We start from the raw sequence: 23,321 nt of genomic DNA, 5'->3' as shown, positions 1-23,321 counted from the left end.
TGTATGCTTGAAAAGGCAGCTGCCAGAGGTCTGCCAAGTCATGGTGAGTGATTCTCGTTCAATTGCATCAAGTAATTCTTGGAAGCATACTCTTGTAACGCGACTGAAAGACAGGATTTTTAAAAAGTGGGGGGGGGGGGGTTGGAATAGATACAGCGAAAATGGCAGCGTTCAACTCAATGTTTCTGTCAAGTTTGAATCTATGATGTAGTGAGTTCTCTGGATTAGTATCATATTGCTCTAAGGATGGAGCCTTTTGTTCACAGAGTTGGTGCTTGGATGCTGGCACCCTACAACCCTGTATTCTACTTTACTGACAATGTGGCGCCCTATCCACCTGACACTCTAATTTACTGGCAATGTTGCACCCTACCCACCCTCCATCCTACTTTACTGGCAATGTGGCACCCTACCCACCCTCCATCCTACTTTACTGGCAATGTGGCACCCTACCCACCCTCCATCCTACTTTACTGGCAATGTGGCACCCTACCCACCCTCCATCCTACTTTACTGGCAATGTGGCACCCTACCCACCCTCCATCCTACTTTACTGGCAATGTGGCACCCTACCCACCCTCCATCCTACTTTACTGGCAATGTGGCACCCTACCCACCCTCCATCCTACTTTACTGGCAATGTGGCACCCTACCCACCCTCCATCCTACTTTACTGGCAATGTGGCACCCTACCCACCCTCCATCCTACTTTACTGGCAATGTGGCACCCTACCCACCCTCCATCCTACTTTACTGGCAATGTGGCACCCTACCCACCCTCCATCCTACTTTACTGGCAATGTGGCACCCTACCCACCCTCCATCCTACTTTACTGGCAATGTGGCACCCTACCCACCCTCCATCCTACTTTACTGGCAATATGGCACCCTATCCACTCTCCATCCTACTTTACTGGCAATGTGGCACCCTATCCACTCTCCATCCTACTTTACTGGCAATGTGGCACCCTACCCACCCTCCATCCTACTTTACTGGCAATGTTGCACCCTACCAACCTTGCATCCTACTTTACTGGCAATGTGGCACCCTACCCACCCTCCATCCTACTTTACTGGCAATGTGGTGTCCTACCCACCTGGCACTATGTTTTACTGGCAATGTGATGTCCTACCCACCTGGCACCATGTTTTACTGGCAATTTGGTGTCCTACCCACCTGACTCTACTTTAATGACAATGTGGTACCCAATGCACTGGGTTACCTAACCTACCTGCAATGTTGTACTCGACTGAGCTGGCACCCTGCTTTACTGGCAATGTTGTACCCTATCTACCTGACATCCTAACTCTTTAACAATCCGACACTTACTTGACATAGCTAACCTTTCAGAGCAGCTGTCAAACATGCTGGTGGATGTTTAAATCAGTGTTGCTGATGCTCAGAAGTAGAGTGAGCATCAACAAAGACTGATAGAAAAAAACAAAGTCAAAGTGGTGAACGAGACCCACTGGTTGAAGCCTAGTGCTTAGGAAAGGAGCAAGAGAGAAAGCAGGGAACTACAGATCTGTCAGCCTTACATCAGGAGCGGGGAAAATGCAAGAGACTACCAGAAAGGACATGATAAATTGGCACTTGGATCAAAATGATGTGACGGAACATATTCAGCATGAATTTGTGAATGGAATCATCAGAACAGTAGCTTGTTGATTAGCATTGCTGCCTCACAGCACCAGAGACCCAGCCTCAGGAGACTGTCTGTGTGGAGCTTTCACATTCTCCTCGTGTCAGTGTGGGTTTCCTCAGGGTGCTCCAGTTTCCTCCCACAATCCAAAGATGTGTAAGTTAGGTGAATTGGCCATGCTAAATTGCTCATAGTGTTCAGTAATTTGCAGGCTAGTGGGTGAGTCATGGAAAATGCAGGGTTACAGGGATGGGATAGGGGGAGTGAGTCTGGGTGTACTCAATGGGCTGAATGGCCAGCTTCCACACTGTAGGGATTCTATGATTTGGAATAATTTGAGGTTGTTTCTAACAAAATTGATTGATGGGAGTCTATGGTCACTGAATAGTTGGATATTTAGAAGGCTTTTGATAAGATTCACCAAGGGATATTGGTTAGCAAAACCAAAAATTGAAGAGCTTATGCTCGAAACATCGACTCTCCTGCTCCTCGGATGCTGCCTGACTGCCACAATTTTTGACTCTGATCTCCAGCATCTGCAATCCTTATTTTCTCCTAAAATCAAAAACTCTCTCTGTAAACTACAAATGAAGCCCAGAATGATGAATATATTTCATTCCTGGATTTAGTAAGGGGAGGTCGTGCCTGACAAACCTGTTAGAATTCTTTGAAGAGGTAAGAAGTAGGTTAGACCAGGGAAACTTAGTGGATATTATCTACCTAGACTTCCAAAAGGCCTTTGGATAAGGTACCTCGCGGAGGGCTGCTGAGTAAGGTGAGGGTCCATGGTGTTCGAGGTGAGCTACTGGCATGGATTGAGGATTGGCTGTCTGACAGAAGGCAGAGACTTGGGATAATAGGTTCTTTTTCAGAATGGCAGATAGTGACAAGCAGTGTCCCGCAGCCCCAGTGTTGGGGCTGCAGCTATTTACTTTATATATTAATGATCTGGATGAAGGGATTGGTGGCATTCTGGTGAAGTTCACCAATGATATGAAGTTAGATGGACAGGCAGGTAGTTCTGAGGAGGTGGGGAGGCTGCAGAAAGATTTAGACAGTTTTGGAGATCAGTCCAAGAAATGAATGATGAAATTCAACGGGAGCAAATGCAAGGTCTTGCACTTTGGAAAAAAGAATACAGACATGGACTATTTTATAAACGGTGAGAAAATTCATAAAGCCAAAGTACAAAGGGATCTGGGAGCGCTAGTTCAGGATTCTCTAAAGGTTGACTTGCAAGTTGAGTCTATGGTTAAGAAAGCAAATGTAAGGTTGTCATCTATCTCAAGAGGGTTGGAATGTAAAAGAAGTGATGCGCTACTGAGACTTTATAAAGCTCTGGTTAGGCCCCATTTAGAATACTGTGTCCAGTTTTGCGCCCCACACCTCAGGAAGGACATACTGGCACTGGAGCGTGTCCAGCGGAGATTCACATGGATGATCTCTGGAATGGTAGGTCTAACATACGATGAACAGCTGAGGATCCTGGGATTGTATTCATTAGAGTTTAGAAGGTTGAGGGAAGATCTAATAGAAACTTACAAGATAATGCATGGCTTATAAAGGGTGGAAAATTATTTCTGTCAGACGGGGAGACTAGGACCCGTGAGCACAGCCTTAGAATTAGAGGGGGTTACTTTAGAATGGAAATAAGGAGACATTTCTTCAGCCAGAGAGTGGTGTGCCTGGGGAATTCATCGTCACAGAGTGCAGTGGAGGACGGGATGTTAAATGTCTTCAAGGCAGAGATTGATAAATTCTTAATCTCGCAAGGAATTAAGGGATATGGGGAGAGTGCAGGGAGGTGGCGTTGAAACGCCCATCAGCCATGATTGAATGGCGGACTGGAGTCAATGGGCCGAATGGCCTTATTTCCACTCCTATTTCTTATGATCTCATGGTCTTATTTATTTCCAACTGTTGCTTTTTTTTAAAAAACTAGCTTTTCCATCTGGAAAAGTCCTTGGAAGCAAATGTTCAGGAACGGCTCCAGGCAAGAGTCAGTCAGATGGTCGGAGGGGGAGAGAAAGAAGACCCAAACGTGATGGAAGTAAGTTAATGCAATAACTTAAAAAGAACATCATTTGTTAATGCAGTGACCGAGGAAGGAAGAAAGTAGCAAGTAACTATAAAGAGAAGTCAGTGAGAAAGTCTACCATGTACCCTTCAAACTATCCTGAAATAGTGAACAGTAAAGTGTGTTTGAAGTATATTCATTGTTGTAATGTAGGGAAGAAAATTGAGAAAACACAAGTAGACAGAAGATCAAAGGAAAGTTTGCTGAGCAAGTGTTATACACAAAACCGAAGGAAGGATGGTTAATGGGTGAGTTAATCAGTTAGGCAGGTGACCAGTAAACTGTTGGAACTACAAAGATGGCACTCACTTTCTTTGGAAACTAACACTATCCTCAGGATAAGAGGAATCGAAAGTCCAGCACAAACTGTGAAATAAGTGCAGAAACAAGTATCGAAAACCACGTAGACTAGCTTCAGGGAGGATGGGAAGGGGAGACAGTGCGTAGGATCAGGTCTGAAGCCAATTGCACTGCTAGAAGAATGAATGTTATCCCAAGTTGAATCAGAACTTATTGTATGGAAAAGATAGTGGGAACAGTTGGGATCATAATACAGAATCTGAAAATATTGGAAAAGGTTGGGAAGGCAGGATTAAAAGTGGATCCAGATCCCACTAGAGATTAGATTTCCTACAGTGTGGAAACAGGCACTTCGGCCCAACAAGTCCACACCGACCCTCCGAAGAGCAACCCATCCAGACCCATTCACCTACATTCATCCCTGACTAATGCACCTAACACTACGGGCAATTTAGCATGGCCAATTCACCTAACCTGCACATCTTTGTACTGTGGGAGGAAACCCACGCAGAGACGGGGAGAATGTACAAACTCCACACAGATAGTTGCCCAAGGCAGGAATTGAACCCAGTCCCTGGTGCTGTGAGGAAGCAGTTCTAACCACTGCACCACCGTGCCGCCCACAGATATCTACTGTCTGTCTCAGAAGGAAAAACCAGAGGAAATGACAGAACTGGTCTTGTCTGTCTTATTATGGAAATTGAGTTCAGACCAAAAGTGATCTTATTGAAAGGTGGGAGGGTATGCAGCATTGTCCCTGGGAGAATTGGGTCGGGGGAGAGGGACGTTGCTGCCCAGAAAGTGTAAGGGCATCTTGAGATGGAAAGCTCCCTCAGAGGACGTGTGAACTTATGATGACTATTTCTGACCATAGCTGCCTGGCCAGGCCGCTGTTGTGAAGTGGGATTTACTCTGTAACCTGCCCAGTGGCCATCACTGTGACCCCATGGCAGGAGCATCTCTGAGGGACAGGGTGAGAAATAAAGGAGGTTTTCTTGGCGTCTCAGCGTACTGCTTGGCACTGCCAGGCTTGGTAAGATCCCGGCATTGTCACCAATCTGGCCCCAAGTCGCCAATTAATGACCAACTCTTTGCCGTCAGCTGTTGCCAACCCAACCTTTTCGATTTCAAACCTATTGTGCAAATTAATACCAGCTGAAAAGACTAGTGTGTAGTAACATTGCAGTAGTAATCTCAACTTTTTCTGGCCAGATTCATTAGAATATTAGTTTGGAAATTGTGGACAGAACACTCTCTCTTATGACAATGGTATGATTGACCTCAGTTCCTCATGCAAAGGAGAAGAAAAAACAAGCAAAGTGTCTGCTTCTCACAACATCTCCTTCAACAATCCCTTCCAAAAGCACAATCCCGACCCTCGCAAAGGACAAGTGCAATAGATGCATGGGAACATCACTCTTCACATTCCCCTCTAAGGGTGTGGTCCCCTCTTAGGGGTGGCACGGTGGCTCAGTGGTTAGCACGGCAACCTCACAGTGTCAGGGACCTGGGTTTGATTCCAGCCTTGGGCAACTGTCTGTGTGGAGCTTGCACATTCTCCCTGTGTCTGCATGGGTTTCCTCCAGGTGCTCTGGTTTCCTCCCACAGTCTAAAGATGTGCAGGACTGGTAGATTGGCCATGCTAAATTGCCCACAGCAATAGGTGCATTAGTCAGGGGTAAATGGGTCTGGGTGGGTTACTCTTCGGAGGGCTGGTGTGGACTTGTTGGGCCAAAGGGCCTGTTTCCACACTGTAGGGAATCTAATTGAAGTCCACACACAGCATCTGGAAATATATTGCCGATCCTTCACTGTTGCTGGGTCAAAATCCCGGAGCTCCTTTCCTATCAGCACTATGGGTCTACCTAACCTCCACAGCTACATTGGGTCAAGAAAGTAACCACTGATCATCTTTTCAAGTGCATTTAGGGACTGGAAATGAATGCTGGTCTGGGAAGCACGTTCATGTTCCATGAACAAATCAAATACTCATAGAGTCAATGAGTCATAGAGTCATACAGCATGGAAACAGACCCTTTTGTCCAACTCATCCACGCTGACCAAGTTTCCCAAATTAAACCAGTCCTATTTGCCTGCATTTGACCCATAAACATTTTCTATTCATGTACCGACTTCTTTCAGAACAATGTCAAATCTTACGATGAAGTGCTAATATTTATGAAAGGAATAAGAGAGCAAGCAGGAATCTAAAGACTTGGCAGCCTTACATTAGGAGTAGGGAAGATGCTAGAAACCACCAGAAAGGACATGATAAATGGACACTCGGATCAAAATGATCTGTTTGGACATGTTCAGCATGAATTTGCAAATGGAAAACCATTTGACAAATTTGGAGCTTTTTGAGGGTGTTACTCACAAAATCGATGGCCACTGAATACTTGAACTTTTAGGAGATTTTTGATCAGGTTCTCTAAGGGAATTTGGTTAACAAAATCAAAATTAATGGAATAGGAGGTAATACATGTGGCTAAGAGATTAAAAGGAAAAAAAAGTAGCAAGAAATGGTCCTTCTTCATTTTGTCAGTCTATGACGAATGGTCAGCATTTGGATCCCCAGCCGTTCATAGTATATATCAATGCTTTGGACATGGGGGACAAACGCAACATTACCAGATTTGCAGATGATACCAAGCTAACTGGGAATGTGGGTTGTGAGGAAGATGCAAAGTGGTTTCAGGAGGATTTAGATGGGCTTATTGCTTGGGCCAGAAGATGGCAGATATGGAAGAATGTGAGGTTATCCACTTTGGTCAGAGGATCAGATGTGCAGATCATTTCATAAATGATAAGAGGTTGGAAAGTGTAGATGTACTAAGGGACTTAGATGTTCTTGTCAGTAAATCACCGAAGATTCAGATGAAGGTGCAGCAAGTTATTGTGTTCAGTTCTGGTCGCTTCATTATAGGAAGGATGTGGAAGCTTTAGAGAGAATGCAGAGGAGATCTACCAGGATGCGGTCTGGACTGGAGGGCATGTCTTATGAAAAAAGGTTGAGGGAGTTAGGACTTTTCTCATCGGAGCGAAGAAGGATGAGAGGTGACTTGCTAGAGGTGTGTAAAATGTTGAGAGGAACAGATAAAGTGCATAGCCAGAGACATTTTCCCAGGGTGGAAATGCCTATCACGAGGGGGCAAAGTTTTCAGGTGACTGGAGGAAGGTTTAGGGGAGATGTCAGAGGTCGGTTCTTGACACAGAGAGTGATGGATGCGTGGAATGCACTGCCAGCAGTGGTAGTAGAGTCAGAGACATTAGGGACATTTAAGTGAGTCTTGGATAGGCAGATGGAAGTTAGTACAATTAAGAGTATGTAGGTTAGTCTGATCTGAGAGTAGGATAAAAGGCCAGCACATCGAGGCCGAAGGGCCTGTAATTTGCTATAGTATTCTATGTTCTACGTTATTATAAAGGCAAATAGAATATTAGTCTCAGTTGCAGGGAGATTTAAATTCAGGAGTTGGAAAGTCTTGCTTCGATGAGTTTGAAACTTTGTTAGAGCACACCTCGAGGACCGTGTGCAAGTTTTCCTCCTAATTTCAGGAAAAACATTACTGCCACAGAGGGAGCACGGCAAAGGTTCACCAGATTTACTCCCAGGAATGGCAGGACTGTCCTTTGAAGAGAGACTGGGCAAGCTGGCTCCACATTCTCTGCAAGTTCAAAGACTGAGAGGTGATTTCTCTAAAACCTTCAGACTTCTTACAGGGGTAGACAGAGTGGATGCAGGTAAGATGCTCCCTCTTGTCAGGGAATCTTCAACTGAGGGCACAGTTTTATAATACGGGGGATGCCACTTAGGACCAAGATATGCAGAAATGGTTTGAATCAGAGGCTTCTGAATTTTGAAATGCACCACCCCACGAAGGCTGTGGAAGCTTAGAGTTTGAGAGATTTTCAATTGTCAATGGTGTACGCGGTTATAATGATGGAGTGAACAATAGGCATTGAAGTGTTCAATTAGCCATGAGTATATTGAATGGTGGGACAGGTTTGATGGGCCAAATGGCCTAATCCTGTCCCTATCAAACAGAGGACATCTAGAGGCCGATCAGCTCTTTGAACGAACTAGCTGCTGACTCCCTGCAAACATTTTCCTTTTTGGATACATTTGAACTTTGAAGATTTATTTTTTTCAGTTGCATAAACCTGACTCCCAGATATGTTTGTAGAGAAAGTCTTGAATTGGAGTGTGCATGGGAGCAAGGATGCATGACAGCACCGGACTGACAAATCCATGGTTAGCCCAGGAGGTGGAGACATATACAACATTTGGAGGCAGTGCCTATTCAGTGAGATTCGACTGGAAATGTAAAGAGAGAGTGTCATAATATTTCAGAGACAGCTGGGAGATAAAGGAAGTGGCCCGTGAAGGCAATTGTACCCAACAGGTAAAAAACTAAAAATAACGCAAGGGTTTTGCCACAGCCCATCGGGTGAAAATAATTAACACAAAAGACTTGAAAGACCTGAACTAAAATTGCACTTTTTACAGACATCTCATGGTGCTTTACAGCTAAGTAAGAACTTTGGAATGCAGTCACAGGTGTAACGTAGGAAAGTCAGAGCAAATATAAGCACAGCTCGATCCCACAAACCACAACGGGATGATGAGTAGATCCTCTGTTTATGTCATACTGATTGAAGGATAAATATTGTCCAGGATACTTTGAAATAGTGCCCATCGGATCTAATGTGTAGATGGGGTCTTGGTTTGATGTCACAGTGACTCAGTACTGCACTAAGAGGTTTGCCTTGATTGGAAGGTACAACAGCCTTGTGAGGTGATAAGGAGAAGGGGCCAAACACACAGGCTCCAGGAGTAAAGGATTGTAACCAGCCCAACATAAAATAACATTGATCGATTGGCTTAGAGCTATCATAGAAATACAGAATGCTTACAGTGCAGATATAGGCCATTCAGCCCATCAACTCTGCACCAACCCTCTGAAGAATATCCCATCTTATCCCTGCATTTCCCATGGTTAATCCAGTGAGCCTGCAGATCCCTGGACACTATGAGAAATTTAGCTTGGCCAATCTACCCTAACCTGCACATCTTTGGACTGTGGGAGGTAAGTGGAGCACCCAGAGGAAACACACACAGACACGGGGAGAATGTGAAAACTCTATAAATACTTTAGGGACATTTAAGTGACTCTTGGATAGGCATATGGATGATAGTAAAATGAAGGGTATGTAGGTTAGTTTGATCTTAGAGTAGGATAGGAGTTCAGCAAAACATCAACGGTCAAAGGGCCTGAACTGTGCTATACCCCACACACAGTCACCCAAGGCTGGAATTGTACCTGAGCCCCCAATACTGTGAGACAGCAATGTTAGCCACTGAGCCACTATTCCAGCTAGTACAAAAGGTAAAAGCAATGCATGATTGCTTCATAATCCTATACATTGTAGAAGAAACAGGAAGCACCTTTCAGCTCATGTCTTCTAATGGTAAATGACCCTGACAGCATACAGAAAATGGAACTGGTAATGCCCTTGGGTAATTGTGATTACAACATGATTAAGTTCTGAATGATTCAATGCAGCTGAGAACTGAGCATTGGAAACAGGCTGACTACCAGTGCACAAGCACTGAAATAAAACGGAGAGGGAAATGATTTATTTATGCCTCCATTCAGAACGCACAGCTTAAAGTCAACAACAATTCAAAAACACGGCCCTGATTGAGTGGATCAATCCGAAGATAAATAGGAAGAATAAATTAACTGCATCATGCAGAGAGAAGGACAAAGGAACAGCACAGGATATTTCAAAGGTGTATAGGAAAGGACTAAGAAGCAGCTGAAAATGAAGATGGTTGAAGATGCTAACCCATTAGCAAGCAGTTGTTCTAGTGTGTGCTCTCCAAGGAGATGGTCACAGAGGATTATAATGGGGAATTTAAGTGAAATTGAGCAATTAGCTAATACACTTTAATGACTATCTCCAGAAAGCAATCACTAGAGATGTCTGTGATTACAAGCTCAGTACTAGTGGAAGTAAGTCAAGTTGACTTAAACTTTTATATCATCAAAATTGAAGTTTAATAGGTATTGAAAACAAAAAAGTTGGAGGTCACAGTGGGTCAGGCAGCATCCATTGAGAGAAAGTAAGCTAATGTTCATGTTAACTTGCTCTCTCTCCATGGATGCTGCCTGACCTGCTGCAATCTCCAGTATTTTGTGCTTTCAGTACAGATTCCAGCATCTGCAGTAATGTGCTCCTTCACTAGGTGCTTAATGAATTCAAAACAAAGGAATTCAAGGGAATAGTGCTGTGAATCTCCAGGCATGGACACTACGGAAGGTGTTGATGATTATCAATATTATACAGTCACCAAACATTGGACAGAACAGGAAAAAAAAACTGATATTATACCTCAACAAGGTAATACAATACAGGAAATAATATTAATCTTTCATTAATTATTGAGAAATGAACGGATCAAGTTTCAGCAGATGATATGAGTTAGTGAGGTAATGACCTGTTCAAGAACAGCTAACACTGTTTGAGAACGAGAAGTTCCCATTGGGTCAACTTCCTTAATTTTATGAGGAAGTAACATTCAATGTTCACAGTTGTGGACTACTTTCGTAGGGCTTTACGAAAAAGTTCCTCAATAAGGTTGCTTTCGAAACTGGAAGTAAAGAGTGAAACCTGGATGTGGATAAGAAATTGACCTGTAGGACAAGGTAACAACTGGAGCTTGTTAGGAGCGTGCTGTTCATGTTTGGGAGTGGGGGGAGGTGATGAGGCTGGACGATACCGAGCAAAGTCACAGAGTCATAGAGATGTACAGCATGGAAACAGACCCTTCAGTCCAACTCATGTATGCCAACCAGATATCCTAACCTAATCTAGTCCCATTTGCCAGCACTTGGCCCATATCCCTCTAAACCCTTCCTATTCATAAACCCTTCCTATTCATAAACCCTTCCTATTCCTTTTAAATGCTGTAATTAAATTAGATTAGATTAGATTAGATTAGATTACTTTACAGTGTGGAAACAGGCCCTTCGGCCCAACAAGTCCACACCGACCCGCCGAAGCGTAATCCACCCATACCCCTACATTTACCCATTAACTAACACTACGGGCAATTTAGCATGGCCAATTCACCTGACCTGCACATCTTTGGACTGTGGGAGGAAACCGGAGCACCCGGAGGAAACCCACGCAGACACGGGGAGAACGTGCAAACTCCACACAGTCAGTCGCCTGAGACGGGAATTGAACCCGGGTCTCTGGCGCTGCGAGGCAGCAGTGCTAACCACTGTGCCACCGTGCCACCCACTAATTGTACTAGCTTCCACCATTTCCTCTGGCAGCTCATTCCATACACACACACCACCCTCTGCATGACAAAGTTGCCCCTTAGGTCCCTTTGATATCCTTCCTCTCTCACCCTAAACATATGCCCTCCACTTCTGGACTCCCCACCCCAGGGAGAAGATCTTGTCTGTTACCCTATCCGTGCCCCTCATGATTTTATAAACCTCTATAAGGTCACCCCTCAGCCTACGACACTCCAGGGAAAAAGGGAAAACAGCCCCAGCTTATTTAACCTCTCCTTATAGCTCAAATCCTCTAACCCTGGCAACATCCATGTAATATTTTTCTAAATCCCTTTAAGTTTCACAACATCCTTCCAGGAGACCAGAATTGCACACACTATTCCAATAGTGGCCTAACCAATGTCCTGTACAGCCGCAACATGACCTCCCAACTCCTATACTCAATACTCTGACCAATAAAGGAAAGCATACCAAATACTTTCTTCACTATCCTATCTGCCTGTGACTCCACTTTCAAGGAGCTATGAACCTGCACTCCAAGGTCTCTTTGTTCCACAACACTCCCTCGGACCTTACCGTTAAGTGTATAAGTCCTGCGAAGACTTGTTTCCCAAAATGCAGCACCTCTCAATTATTTAAATTAAACTCCATCTGCTACTCCTCAGCCCATTGGCCTATCTGATTAAGATCCCATTGTACTCGGAGGTAACCTTCTTCACTGTCCACTACACCTCCAATTTTGATGTCGTCTACTAACCTAGTAACTATACCTCTTAGGCTCACATCCAAATCATTTATATAAATGATGAAAAGTTGTGGACCCAGCACCGATCCTTGTGACACTCCAGTGGTCACAGACCTCCTGTCAGAAAAGCAACCCTCCACCACCACTGGTAGGTCTTCTAACCTTTGAGCCAGTTCTGTATCAAAATGGCTTGTTCTCCCTGTATTCTATGAGAACTAAACTTGCTAACCATGGGGAACCTTATCAAATGCCTTATTGAAGTCCATATAGATCACATTTACCACTCTACCCTCATCAATCCTCTTTGTTACTTCTTCAACAAACTCAATCAAGCTCATGAGACATGATTTCCCATCCACAAAGCCATGCTGGCTATCCCTAATCAGTCCTTGCCTTTTCAAATGCATGTACATCCTATCCCTCAGGATTCCCTCCAACAACGTGTCCACCACCGAGGTCAGGCTCACTGGTCTATAGTTCCCTGGCTTTTTCTTACCACCTTTCTCAAATAGTAGCACCATGTCAGCCAACCTCCAGTCTTCCGGCACCTCACCTGTGACTATCGATGATACAAATATCTCAGCAAGAGGCCCAGCAATCACTTCTCTAGCTTCCCACAGAGTTCTGGGGTACACCTGATCAGGTCCTGGGGATTTATCCACTTTTATGCATTTCAAGACATCCAGCATTTCCTCCTTTGTAATATGGACATTTTTCAAGAGGCACCATCTATTTCCCCACATTCTATATCTTCCATATCCTTCTCCACAGTAAACACTGATGTGAAATACTTGTTTAGTATCTCCCACATCTCCTGCGGCTCCACACAAAGGCCACCTTGCTTATCTTTGAGGGGCCCTCTTCTCTCCCTAGTTACCCTTTTGTCCTAAGTGAATCCATACTAGCTGGCCAAAATAGCTCAGTTGGGAGAGCATTAGATTGAAGAGTGAAAGGTCCCTGGTTCAATCCAGGATTTCACTAAAAAGAGTGTATGCTTAATGTTGTAAGTCCTTCAGGCCAAAATGCTGAGATCTCTGACTGTTCCTCATCGATATCAATGTTTTTGGATTTGGCAGCAGGCAATACAAATTTTGTAGATGATTCTGAACTATGGGTAATGGGGTTGACTTAGCAGGAGGCGGTGAGAACTACAATAAAAGTCAAGATGTGGAGGTGTCGGTGTTGAATTGGGGTGAACAAAGTCAGAAGTCACACAACACCAGGTTATATTCCAAAAAAGTTGATTTGAAGTCCCAAGTGTTTGGAGCATTGCTCAGCACTCCGAAAGTTTGTGACTTTGAATAAACCTGTTGGACTATAACCTGATGTCATGTGACTTCTGACTTAATAAAAGTCAAGGTAAACATTCTGAAAAACAGAAGAGTGAACGAAAAACCCCAACACTGAGCACCGGAAGGTAACCTAAACTGAAATCACGGTTGTGCTAGGGATGGTGTAAAAAAACTTTGATAGGGTTCACACTAGAGGAAATTTACTCCGAAGAGAAATTCTGGAACAAAAGGTGCTATTTCATAGCATGGTGTCTTCTATTTAAGATGGAGATGAGGAGGAATGTCTTCTCTCCAAGGATTGACAGTGTTTGTGTTTGGGATTCTCTTCTACAGAATATAGTGAAATCTGAGGTATTGGCAAAGGAATGAGGGTTATAAGGACTACAGAGTCGAGAGTGTGGTGCTGGAAAAGCACAGCAGGTCAGGCAGCATCTGAGAAATAGGAGAATCGACATTTCAGGCAAAAGCCCTTCATCAGGAACTACAATCAGCCGTGGTCTTACCGAATGGCAGAGCAGACTCAAGGGGCTGAATAGCCTCCTCTTTCTTATAGCCGTATTTTCTTTGTATGCATTTGTATGGCATCCTTCACAGATGGAAACAAAATACTATGGAACTGTGGTCATTGTAATGTGGGAAACGAAACAGGTCACACAGCTAATTCCCACACAAGACAAATAGAAAATGATCAACATAATCTGCTTTCTGGGTGCTTAATATTGACCAATCTGTTTGGGCTAATTTGCTGTTTTTTCTTTAAGTATTGCCATGTCTTATTTTCTGGCTATTTGAGTGGGAGATGAGCTCCAAATTTAACATTTGATGTTTTTTAAGAACTCAATTCCTCAACCATAAAACAGACATTAAAATGTGAAAATATTTCCAACCTGATATTGTAATAAGTACGTTCAGTCCTTCCAGTACGTCCATTTGTTGGAACCGTCTTCGAGTAATGAGTGAGTAAACTTTGCCTTGTCCGCTCCGGTCCAATAACCAAAGCCCATTCTCTGTGCCCACCAGCAGATTGACACCTGACAAGATCAAAATACTTTTAGGAGCGTGAGTAACCTCTGCAGCATTTTACGTTTTGCTGTCATCAATAAACCTTGAACACATCGAATTGCTTATGGACTAAATGATTATCATTTAAAATAACCAGTTGAACAAAAGAACGTTCCATCTTTCTCTGCTCAAGTGTAAAACAGACTCTAGATTAATATTCTATCAAATAATGGCTTTGCCAACATTCTTCACATCATGAAATATAAAGGGATACAACATAACAGGACACTCAGTCTGCTCTGCCATTTAATAAGATCACCACTGATCTGCTTTAAACCTCAACTCTACAATCTTGCATACTCCCAATAATTTCTCGTCCTTTTAGTAATCTACCTTCCTCTCCCTTAAAAATATCTAAACATCCAATGCAATGCTATGAGGGCACGTGATACCATTTCTGTACATAGCAAGATCACACAGATAGCATCTGAGGTAAAGATCCCTTCTTGGTGATTTAAGCAAGGAGTATTACTGATGTGAAGAGACTTACTTAATCCTCTTCAAATTGTGTACCGGTGCTAGTTACACTCACCAGAAACAATGCGCTTCAGTTCTAGCCCCTTTCTGCACTTGTGAAAAGGCACAACAAACACTGCCCATTGTTAATGAGTGACCTCTTTATAGACTTCAATTGCCTAAAATTCAGCAAATAAGGAGGCGATCAGATTAGATTACCTACAGTATGGAAATAGGCTCTTCGGCCCAACAAATCCACACTGACCCTCCGAAGAGTAACCCACCCAGACCAATTCCCCTACCCAATATTTACCCCTGACTAATGCACCTATCACTATGGGCAATTTTCCATGGCCAATTCACCTGAACTGCACATCTTTGGACAATGGGAGGAAACCTGCACTGACACGGGGAGAATGTGCAAACTCCACACAGACAATCACCCGAGGCTGGAATCAAACCCAGGTCCCTGGCGCTGTGAGACTGTAGTGCCACCCTTGCAGTGCTAACCACTGAGCCGCCGTGCCACCTTCACATGTTTCCCTGGATTTGCTAAATAAACAAAAACTCTGTGATGAATGATCAGGTTGAGAAGTGATTTTAATTTCTGGAGTTACTGAAAGATATCTAGTGAACGTGGGCGGGAAAAATCATGACAATCTAAGGAACAGGAGTAGACCACTCATTCCCTCCATCCTGGCCCACCATTCAATAAAATATTGGCTGATCTGATTTTGGCCTCAAATCTAATTTTCTGCAACCTCACTTTCCTTCAAACTCTCCTGCCATTACCTCGCTTTCCCATTCAAATATACGTCCAAGTGTTCAATACAGTCGCAATGCAGCCTCCTCTGCTTTTTATGGAAGTGAACTCCTAAAGATTCAGAATCATAGAGATGTACAGCACGGAGACAGACCCTTCGGTCCAACTCATCCATGCTGACCAGATATCCTAAACTAATCTAATCCCATTTGCCAGCATTTGGCCCATATCCCTCTAAACCCTTCCTATCCATATACCCATCCAGATGCCTTTTAAATGCTGTAATTGTAGCAGCCTCCACCACTTCCTCTGGCAGCTCATTCCACACACATACCACCTTCTGTGTGAAAAAGTTGCCCCTTAGGTCTCTTTTATATCTTTCCCCTGTCACATAAAACCTATTCCCTCTAGTTTCAGACTCCTCCAACCTAAGGGAAAAGGATTTTGTCTATTTACCCTAACCATGCCCTGCATGATTTTACAAAACTCCATGAGGTTACCCCTCAGCCTCCGACGTTTCATGAACCTCTGAGGGAAGAAATTGCTCCTCGATCTTAAAGAGGATACTCCTTCATTTGAAAGTACAGTCCCAAGTTCAACCCTTCTGCACAAGAGATGCAGCAACTAGCCCATAAAATCCATTTGACCTGAAATAATAAGGGAAGTAAATTTCAGTGTTGCTTTCTAGGGGAATGGAAAAATGCTTGCAGGAAACCGTTGAAGAAAGGGCACGTGGAAAGCACAAGGAAACACGACTGAGTGTATCACACTTTTAGAGAATCATGAGTGGAGTGACCTCCACCTCTGAGCTGTAAAATTCAATCGTTTCTTTTGCATAATTGGTGATGGAGCATCTCTGAATTTCTGGAAAGGTTCAACGCCTGGGCCTACATTTGCTTGCTACGCAATTCTGGCTCCAAATAAAGCTTCTAGTTGTTTATACTGTCACAGTGGGAATCTCAGAGAGTGCAGAATGCTCCAGACTGACTGCAAAAGTAATGAGCTCGAGGCAATCGCATTTACATAATTACACACGTACAGCACATATTCCAAATGCAAGGCCTCCAGCCGATACCAAAAGGATGAAGTGATTCTTCTGGATTTGGATCAACTACATCTATTCTGTTGTTTGACAGAAATTAAACTCTAAATATTGAGAGGGCAGCAACCATTACAATAGCAACTACTTGGATTTACTTGCTGCCTTCAGTGTAATATAGCGTCCCAGCTTGGTGCTCCACAAGAATGTAGGTCGGGGTGAAATGTGTTGGTGAAGTTGATGAACTGCTCAACCTCCTCGCGGGAGCACAAGGTGGCGCTGATGCAGTCATCAATGTAGCGGAAGAAGAGGTGGGGAGTGGTGCCAGTGTAACTATGGAAGATGGACTGTTCTACACAGCCGACAAAGAGACATGATTTGGAGATACCGGTGTGGGACTGGGGTGTACAAAGTTAAAAATCACACAACACCAGGTTATAGTCCAACAGGTTTAATTGGAAGCACTAGCTTTCAGAGCGCCGCTCCTTCATCAGGTGGTAGTCCCCCTCCCACTACCACCTGGTGAAGGAGCGATGCTCCGAAAGCTAGTGCTTCCAATTAAACCTGTTGGACTATAACCTGGTGTTGTGTGATTTTTGACAAAGAGACAGGCATAGCTGGGGCCCATACACCTGGACCATCTCTGACACCTCCCTCCCCGTCCTGGGCCTCTCCATCTCCATTAATGACAACCAACTTGACACTGACATTTTTTACAAATCCACCGACTCCCACAGCTACCTGGATTACACCTCTTCCCACCCTGCTTCCTGCAAACATGCCATCCCGTATTGCCAATTCCTCCGCCTCTGCCGTATCTGCTCCCAGGAGGACCAGTTCCACCACAGAAGACATTAGATGGCCTCCTTCTTTAGCGATCACAATTTCCCTTCTCATGTGGTTAAAGATGCCCTCCAACTCATCTCATCCACATCCTGCCCCTCCGCCCTCAGACCCCACCCCTCCAACCGTAACAAGGACAGAACCCCCCAAAGTCCTCACTTTCCACCCTACCAACCTTTGCATTAACCGCATCATCTGCAGACATTTCTGCCACCTCCAAATGGGCCCCACCACCAGAGATATATTTCCCTTCCCACCCCTTTCCACCTTCTGCAAAGACCGTTCCCTCCGTGACTACCTGGTCAGGTCCTCGTCCCCCAACAAATCACCCTCCCCTGCCACCACAGAAATTGCAAAACCTGCGTCCACACCTCCTCCCTCACCACCATCCAAGGCCCCAAGGAGCCTTCCATATCCATCAAAGTTTCGCCTGCACATCCACCAATGTCATTTATTGTATCCGTTGCTCCCGATGCGGTCTCTTCTACACTGGGAAGACTGGACGCCTCCTAGCAGAGTTCTTCAGGGAACATCTCCGGGACACCTGCACCAATCAACCCCAACGCCCCGTGGCCCAACATTTCAACGCCCCCTCCCACTCTGCCGAGGACATGCAAGTCCTCGGCCTCCTTTACCGCTGCTCCCTCACCACCCGACGCCTGGAGGAAGAACGCCTCATCTTCCGCCTTGGAACACTTCAACCCCAGGGCATCAATGTGGACTTCACCAGTTTCCTCATTTCCCCTCCCCCCACCTTACCTCTGTTCCAACCTTCCAGCTCAGCACTGTCCTCATGACTTGTCCTACCCGCCAATCTCCCTTCCCATTTATCCACTCCACCCTCCCCTCTGACCTATCATCTCCATCCCCAACCCCATTCCCATTCACCTACTGTACTCCTTGCTACCTTCTCTCCAGCCCCACCCCCCATTTATCTCTCCACACTGGAGGCTTCAAGCCTCTATTGCTGATGAAGGGCTTTTGCCCAAAACATTGATTTTCCTGCTCCTCGGATGCTGCCTGACCTGCTGTGCTTTTCCAGCATCACTCTAATCTAAACTCTGGTTTCCAGCATCTGCAGTCCTCACTTCAGCTCCACAAGAATGTGCTAAGGTTGACATCAAATAAGAGAATCAGACAATGGAACGGGTAACCAGTTTGCAAAGAATCAGGCTTTGAGTGTAGTTTTTAAGGAGAGAAGCAGGAAAGAGGACTAGGGAATTAGAGAAACAACTGCAGAGCTTGGGGCCTGACTCATTAAAGACATGCCTGTCAAATGTGGGATAGGGGTTGGATGGTAAGGAGTGTTGGGCGGTTGGTTTGGAAAGGAAGTGGTTAATGTACACCCATGATTCACCAATGGTTGTAGGGTTGAAGGAGATTACAGACACTGGGAGGGTTGAAGACCTGGAAGGATTTGGAGAAAAGATGGAAAATTGTAGAATGAAACTTTGGTGGACTGTGAGCCAATTTAGGATCAAGGAGTACAGGGGTGATGGGTGAACACAGCTTGGTGTGAGTCAGTACAGTTCTAACCAGATGCATCTAAATCTCCAGAGTTCTCTGCACATGATGACGGGAACCCGAAGGGAGAGGTGAATGAGCCATAGTCATACGTTAGGAAATTGCTTCACGAGAGAGGCCAGAGGCGGTGGAAGAGGGATCCTAAAATGGCTCGCAGTCCACCAAAGTTTCATTCTACAATTTTCCATCTTTCCTCCAAATCTCTCCAGGTCTTCAACCCTCCCAGTGTCTGTAATCTCCTTCAACCCTACAACCTTTGATGAATCATGGGTGTACATTAACTACTTCCTTTCCAAACCAACTGCCCAGCACTCCTTACCACCCAACCCCATCCCACATTTGACAGGCATGTCTTTAATGATTCAGGCCCCAAGCTCTGCAATTGTTTCTCTAATTCCCTAGTCTTCTTTCCTGCTTCTCTCCTTAACAACTACACTCAAAGCCTGTTGCCTCTTCTCATTGGTAAAAGCCTCAGTCCAAGGCCCCACAAGTTTGCTCTACTGGTTGAACACTCATTCCCAGCGAGGGCCTGGTTTGTGAACAGTCAAACTCTCTAAGCCTTCCCTGGATTGGTGTTCCAACAAGGTGCTACCTTTAGGCGGGGGCAGATGCTCCACCTGAAACATCCTGGGTACTTCAGCGGCAAGCCAAGGCCTGCTCCCTCATCTGAAATTCTCAGGACATTGTCTCAAAGAATGCCTTTGTTCAAAACTGCTACAGCCCATGAGGAGACCAATGTTATGGACTAGGCCAGACCACTCAAAACATTCTTAAACAGGCAGCCCCAGACCATAACTTTGCAATTTGTTTCAGTAAGTGTACAGTGAAAATTACCCAGAGTAAGATAGCTAGGTTGACTAATAGATTTTAAAACAGACAAAAATTTATTCACAAAATTACACAATAAAACACAACAAACAGAATAAAGATACCCTACAGAACACAGCCGAACCAACCAGACTTAATTATGCTGTTCCGAATATATCTCTATCCTTAAATAAATATGATGTGGAGATGCCAGTGTTGGACAGGGGTGGACAAAGTAAAAAATCACGTGACATCAGGTGAGAGTCCAACAGATTTATTTGGAACCGCAAGCTTTCGGAGCCCCCAAATAAACCTGTTGGACTATAACCCGGTGTTGTGTGATTTTTGACTTAAATAAATAGTACTCCAAGTGTGATTGTCCCAATGCGTGTACAATTGAAGCAAGACTACACTCCCTTACAAGAGTTGAGGAGGAACTTCTTTGCTCAGAGGTTTTTGGGAGTTACAGTGAGCAGTGGTGGTTGGGTCATTTTAAAGACAGAGCTAGATCAGACGTTTGATTTATGAGTAAGTCAAGTGTTTAGGAGGGGAGGGAGAGTGGCCATGAAAATGCAGTTAAGGCTATGGAGTAAACCATTTAGGACTGAGATGAGGAGAAATTCCTTCACCTTGAGAGTGTTGAGCCTGTGGGATGCATGACCACAGAAAGTGGTTCAGGCCAAAAAACTGTATGATTTCAAGGAGGAGTTGGATGTAGCATTTGGGGCTGAAGGGATCAAAGGGTATGGGGAGAAACAGGAACAAGCTTTAGTTGGATGATCACCCCTGATCAGAATGAATGATGGAGCAGGTGCAAACGGCCTACTCCTGCTCCTATTTTCCACAGTTGCATGTTAAGGCCTCAATTGGATCAGACACAATCTTATTTAACAGTGACTTGAATGGCCTGCTCTGAGAGTCAGAGTCATAGAGATGTACAGCACAGAAACAGACTCTTCGGTCCAACCCGTCCATGCCAACCAGATATCTGAACCTAATTGAGTCCCATTTGCCAGCATTTGGCCCATATCCCTCTAAACCCTTCCTATTCATATACCCATCCAGATGCCTTTTAAATGCTGTAATTGTACCAGCCTCCACCATTTCCTGGCAGCTGATTCCTTACACGTACCACCTTCTGTGTGAAAAAGTTGTCCCTTAGGTCTCCTTTATATCTTTCCCCTCTCATGCTAAATCTATGCCCTCTAGTTCTGGACTCCCTCACCCCAGGGAAAAGACCTTGTATAGTTGCCTTATCCATGCCCCTCATGATTCTATAAGATCACCACTCAGCTTCCGACGTTCCAGTGAAAACAACCCCAGCCTATTTAGTCTTTCCCTATAGCTCAAGCCCTCCAACCCTGGTAACATCCTTGTAAATCTTTTCTGAACCCTTTCAAGTTTCATAACATGCTTTCGATGGGAAGGAGACCAGAATTGCATGCAATATTCCATAAGTGGCCTAACCAATGTCCTGTACAGCTGCAACATGACCTCCCAACTCCTGTACTCAATGCTCAAAAGTGCTATATAAATACAAGTTTTTGTTGTAGACAAATGCAAGCTCTTCACTCTTGAACTTCTTCTTTAGCTCTTCACCTGTTTATTGGAGCGAAGCTGAAGCCATTCCAATAATTTTTTTTTTAGACTCCCTACAATATGGAAACAGGCCCTTCGGCCCAACCAGTCCACATTGACCCTCCGAAGAGTAACCCACCCAGACCCTCTGACTAATGCACCTAAAACTATGGGCAATTTGGCATGGCCAATTCACCTGACCTGCATATCGTTGTGATTGTGGGAGGAAGCCCACGCAGACACGGGGAGAATGTGCAAACTCCACACATACAGTCCCCCGAGGCTGGATTCGAACCTGGGACCCTGGTGCTGTGAGGCAGCAGCGCCACCGTGCCTCACACACGCTATCAGCAGTAAATAGCAACATTGGCTTCATGGACGATAAACCATCCCTAGATAAGAAAATTCTCAGCAATATCTCACCCCATAAAGCAGCACATAATATCTCGGAATTGAATTTCTTCTTGTATTTGCGAATTTCTGGAGTGTCGCTCTGTGGACGTATGTTCGTCGGATTGACATTGACGACGGATCCCTTTCTCGCATTGTCTCGCCGGATTGGCTCAGTTTTATTGGCTACTGGAAAGGGAAATAAACGACACAGCATGGGAATAAAGAACAGACCAGCTCTGAAACATCAAAGTGCTGGTTTCTGAACTGTGCTCACATACCTAGTGCACCTGGAGGACTACAAGAGGAAATCTGCAGGAGCCTGGGGTCAATGAACGGTGTGAAGGAAGAGGAAGACGATGAACTACATTTCGGCTGGAGACTTTCAGCTGATTCACTCTGAAAAGAAGTGCAATTAAAACTTGAAACACACTCTTATGAAGGAATTGATGTGCTCTGACCGTGGCTGTCCTCTGCCTGGTGTTTCGTACATCTACATTCATGTGCCTTCACAAAGTACCTTTAATGTGGTCAAACATCCCAACATGCTTCATTCCCAAAACCTAATTTGACACTGAGCTTCACAAAGGGATAGACAGACAGATGGACCAGCAGCTTTAAGAAAGACAGGGAGATTTATAAAGAGCACCAGGAGAGAGAAGCAGAGAAATTAATGAACTGAATTCCAGAACTGAAGGCCTAGGTGGCTCTGTTAATGATACATTGAAATTAATTCATTAATTAATCCTAATCAAAATCAGTGTTACACAAGAGACTGGGACTGCAGGAATACAATACAGTTTGTGATATTTGTATTGCACAGTGGTAGTGTCTCTGCTTCTGAGCTACAAAGTGTGGGTTCAAGTTTTGTTTTTATTCATTTGTGGGATCTGGGCGTCGTTGGCTCGGCCAGCATTTATTGCCCGTAAAAATCCGATATGCTTCAGATGTATGAAATAGCACATTCTGAGCAGGTTGATTAAAATATTGATATTTTTACAGAGTTGGAGGCAATATCCCCTCTGATATTTTGTTGTGCTGCAGGGTCAACTCCCTTCCATGAGTACCACCTTTACATAGACATACATTCAGACAGCATGGAAACAGGCCCTTCAGTCCAACCAGCCCATGCTTACCATCTTCCCAAACTAAACTAGTCCCACTTGCCTGCATTTGGTCCACATCTCTCCCAATCTTTCCTATTCATGTACTTATCCAAATGTCTTTTAAATATTGTAACTGTATGCACATTCACCACCTCATCTGGCAGTTCATTCCACACAAAACTAGTCTCTGTGAAAAAAATTTCCCCTCATATCCTTTTAAAAACTTTCACCTCTCACCTGGTTTTGAGCTCTCTCATCCTTGCTATTCACTTTATCGATGCCCTTCATGATTTTATAAACCTTTGCAAGGTCATCCCTTAGCCTCCTGTGCTCCAATCAACCAACCTATTTTTATATCTCAAACTCTCTATCCCCAGTAA

At 44.5% G+C, this 23,321-nt stretch overlaps 1 protein-coding gene across 6 annotated transcripts in view; it reads right to left on the bottom strand.

The window, feature by feature from the left end:
- LOC122557427 (mitogen-activated protein kinase kinase kinase kinase 4) overlaps positions 1-23,321 on the bottom strand; it is a 317,468-nt gene that overhangs the window by 40,629 nt on the left and 253,518 nt on the right. For 5 of the 6 annotated variants that reach the window (XM_043705152.2, XM_043705149.2, XM_087991861.1 and 2 more), the window contains 3 exons: positions 22,117-22,234; positions 21,869-22,024; positions 14,261-14,404 (listed from right to left, as the gene is read on the bottom strand). In XM_043705152.2, the coding sequence (XP_043561087.2) occupies positions 14,261-14,404; positions 21,869-22,024; positions 22,117-22,234 (418 nt within the window). The remainder of the gene's footprint in view (positions 1-14,260; positions 14,405-21,868; positions 22,025-22,116; positions 22,235-23,321) is intronic. The other variant, XM_043705150.2, reaches the window with a different exon arrangement.

The sequence above is a fragment of the Chiloscyllium plagiosum genome, unplaced genomic scaffold (assembly GCF_037043375.1).
Source record: "Chiloscyllium plagiosum isolate Xiang-an unplaced genomic scaffold, Cpla_swu_hap1 HiC_scaffold_11, whole genome shotgun sequence".
Lineage (NCBI taxonomy): Eukaryota > Metazoa > Chordata > Chondrichthyes > Orectolobiformes > Hemiscylliidae > Chiloscyllium > Chiloscyllium plagiosum.
This window is presented reverse-complemented; position numbering and strand designations above follow the sequence as displayed.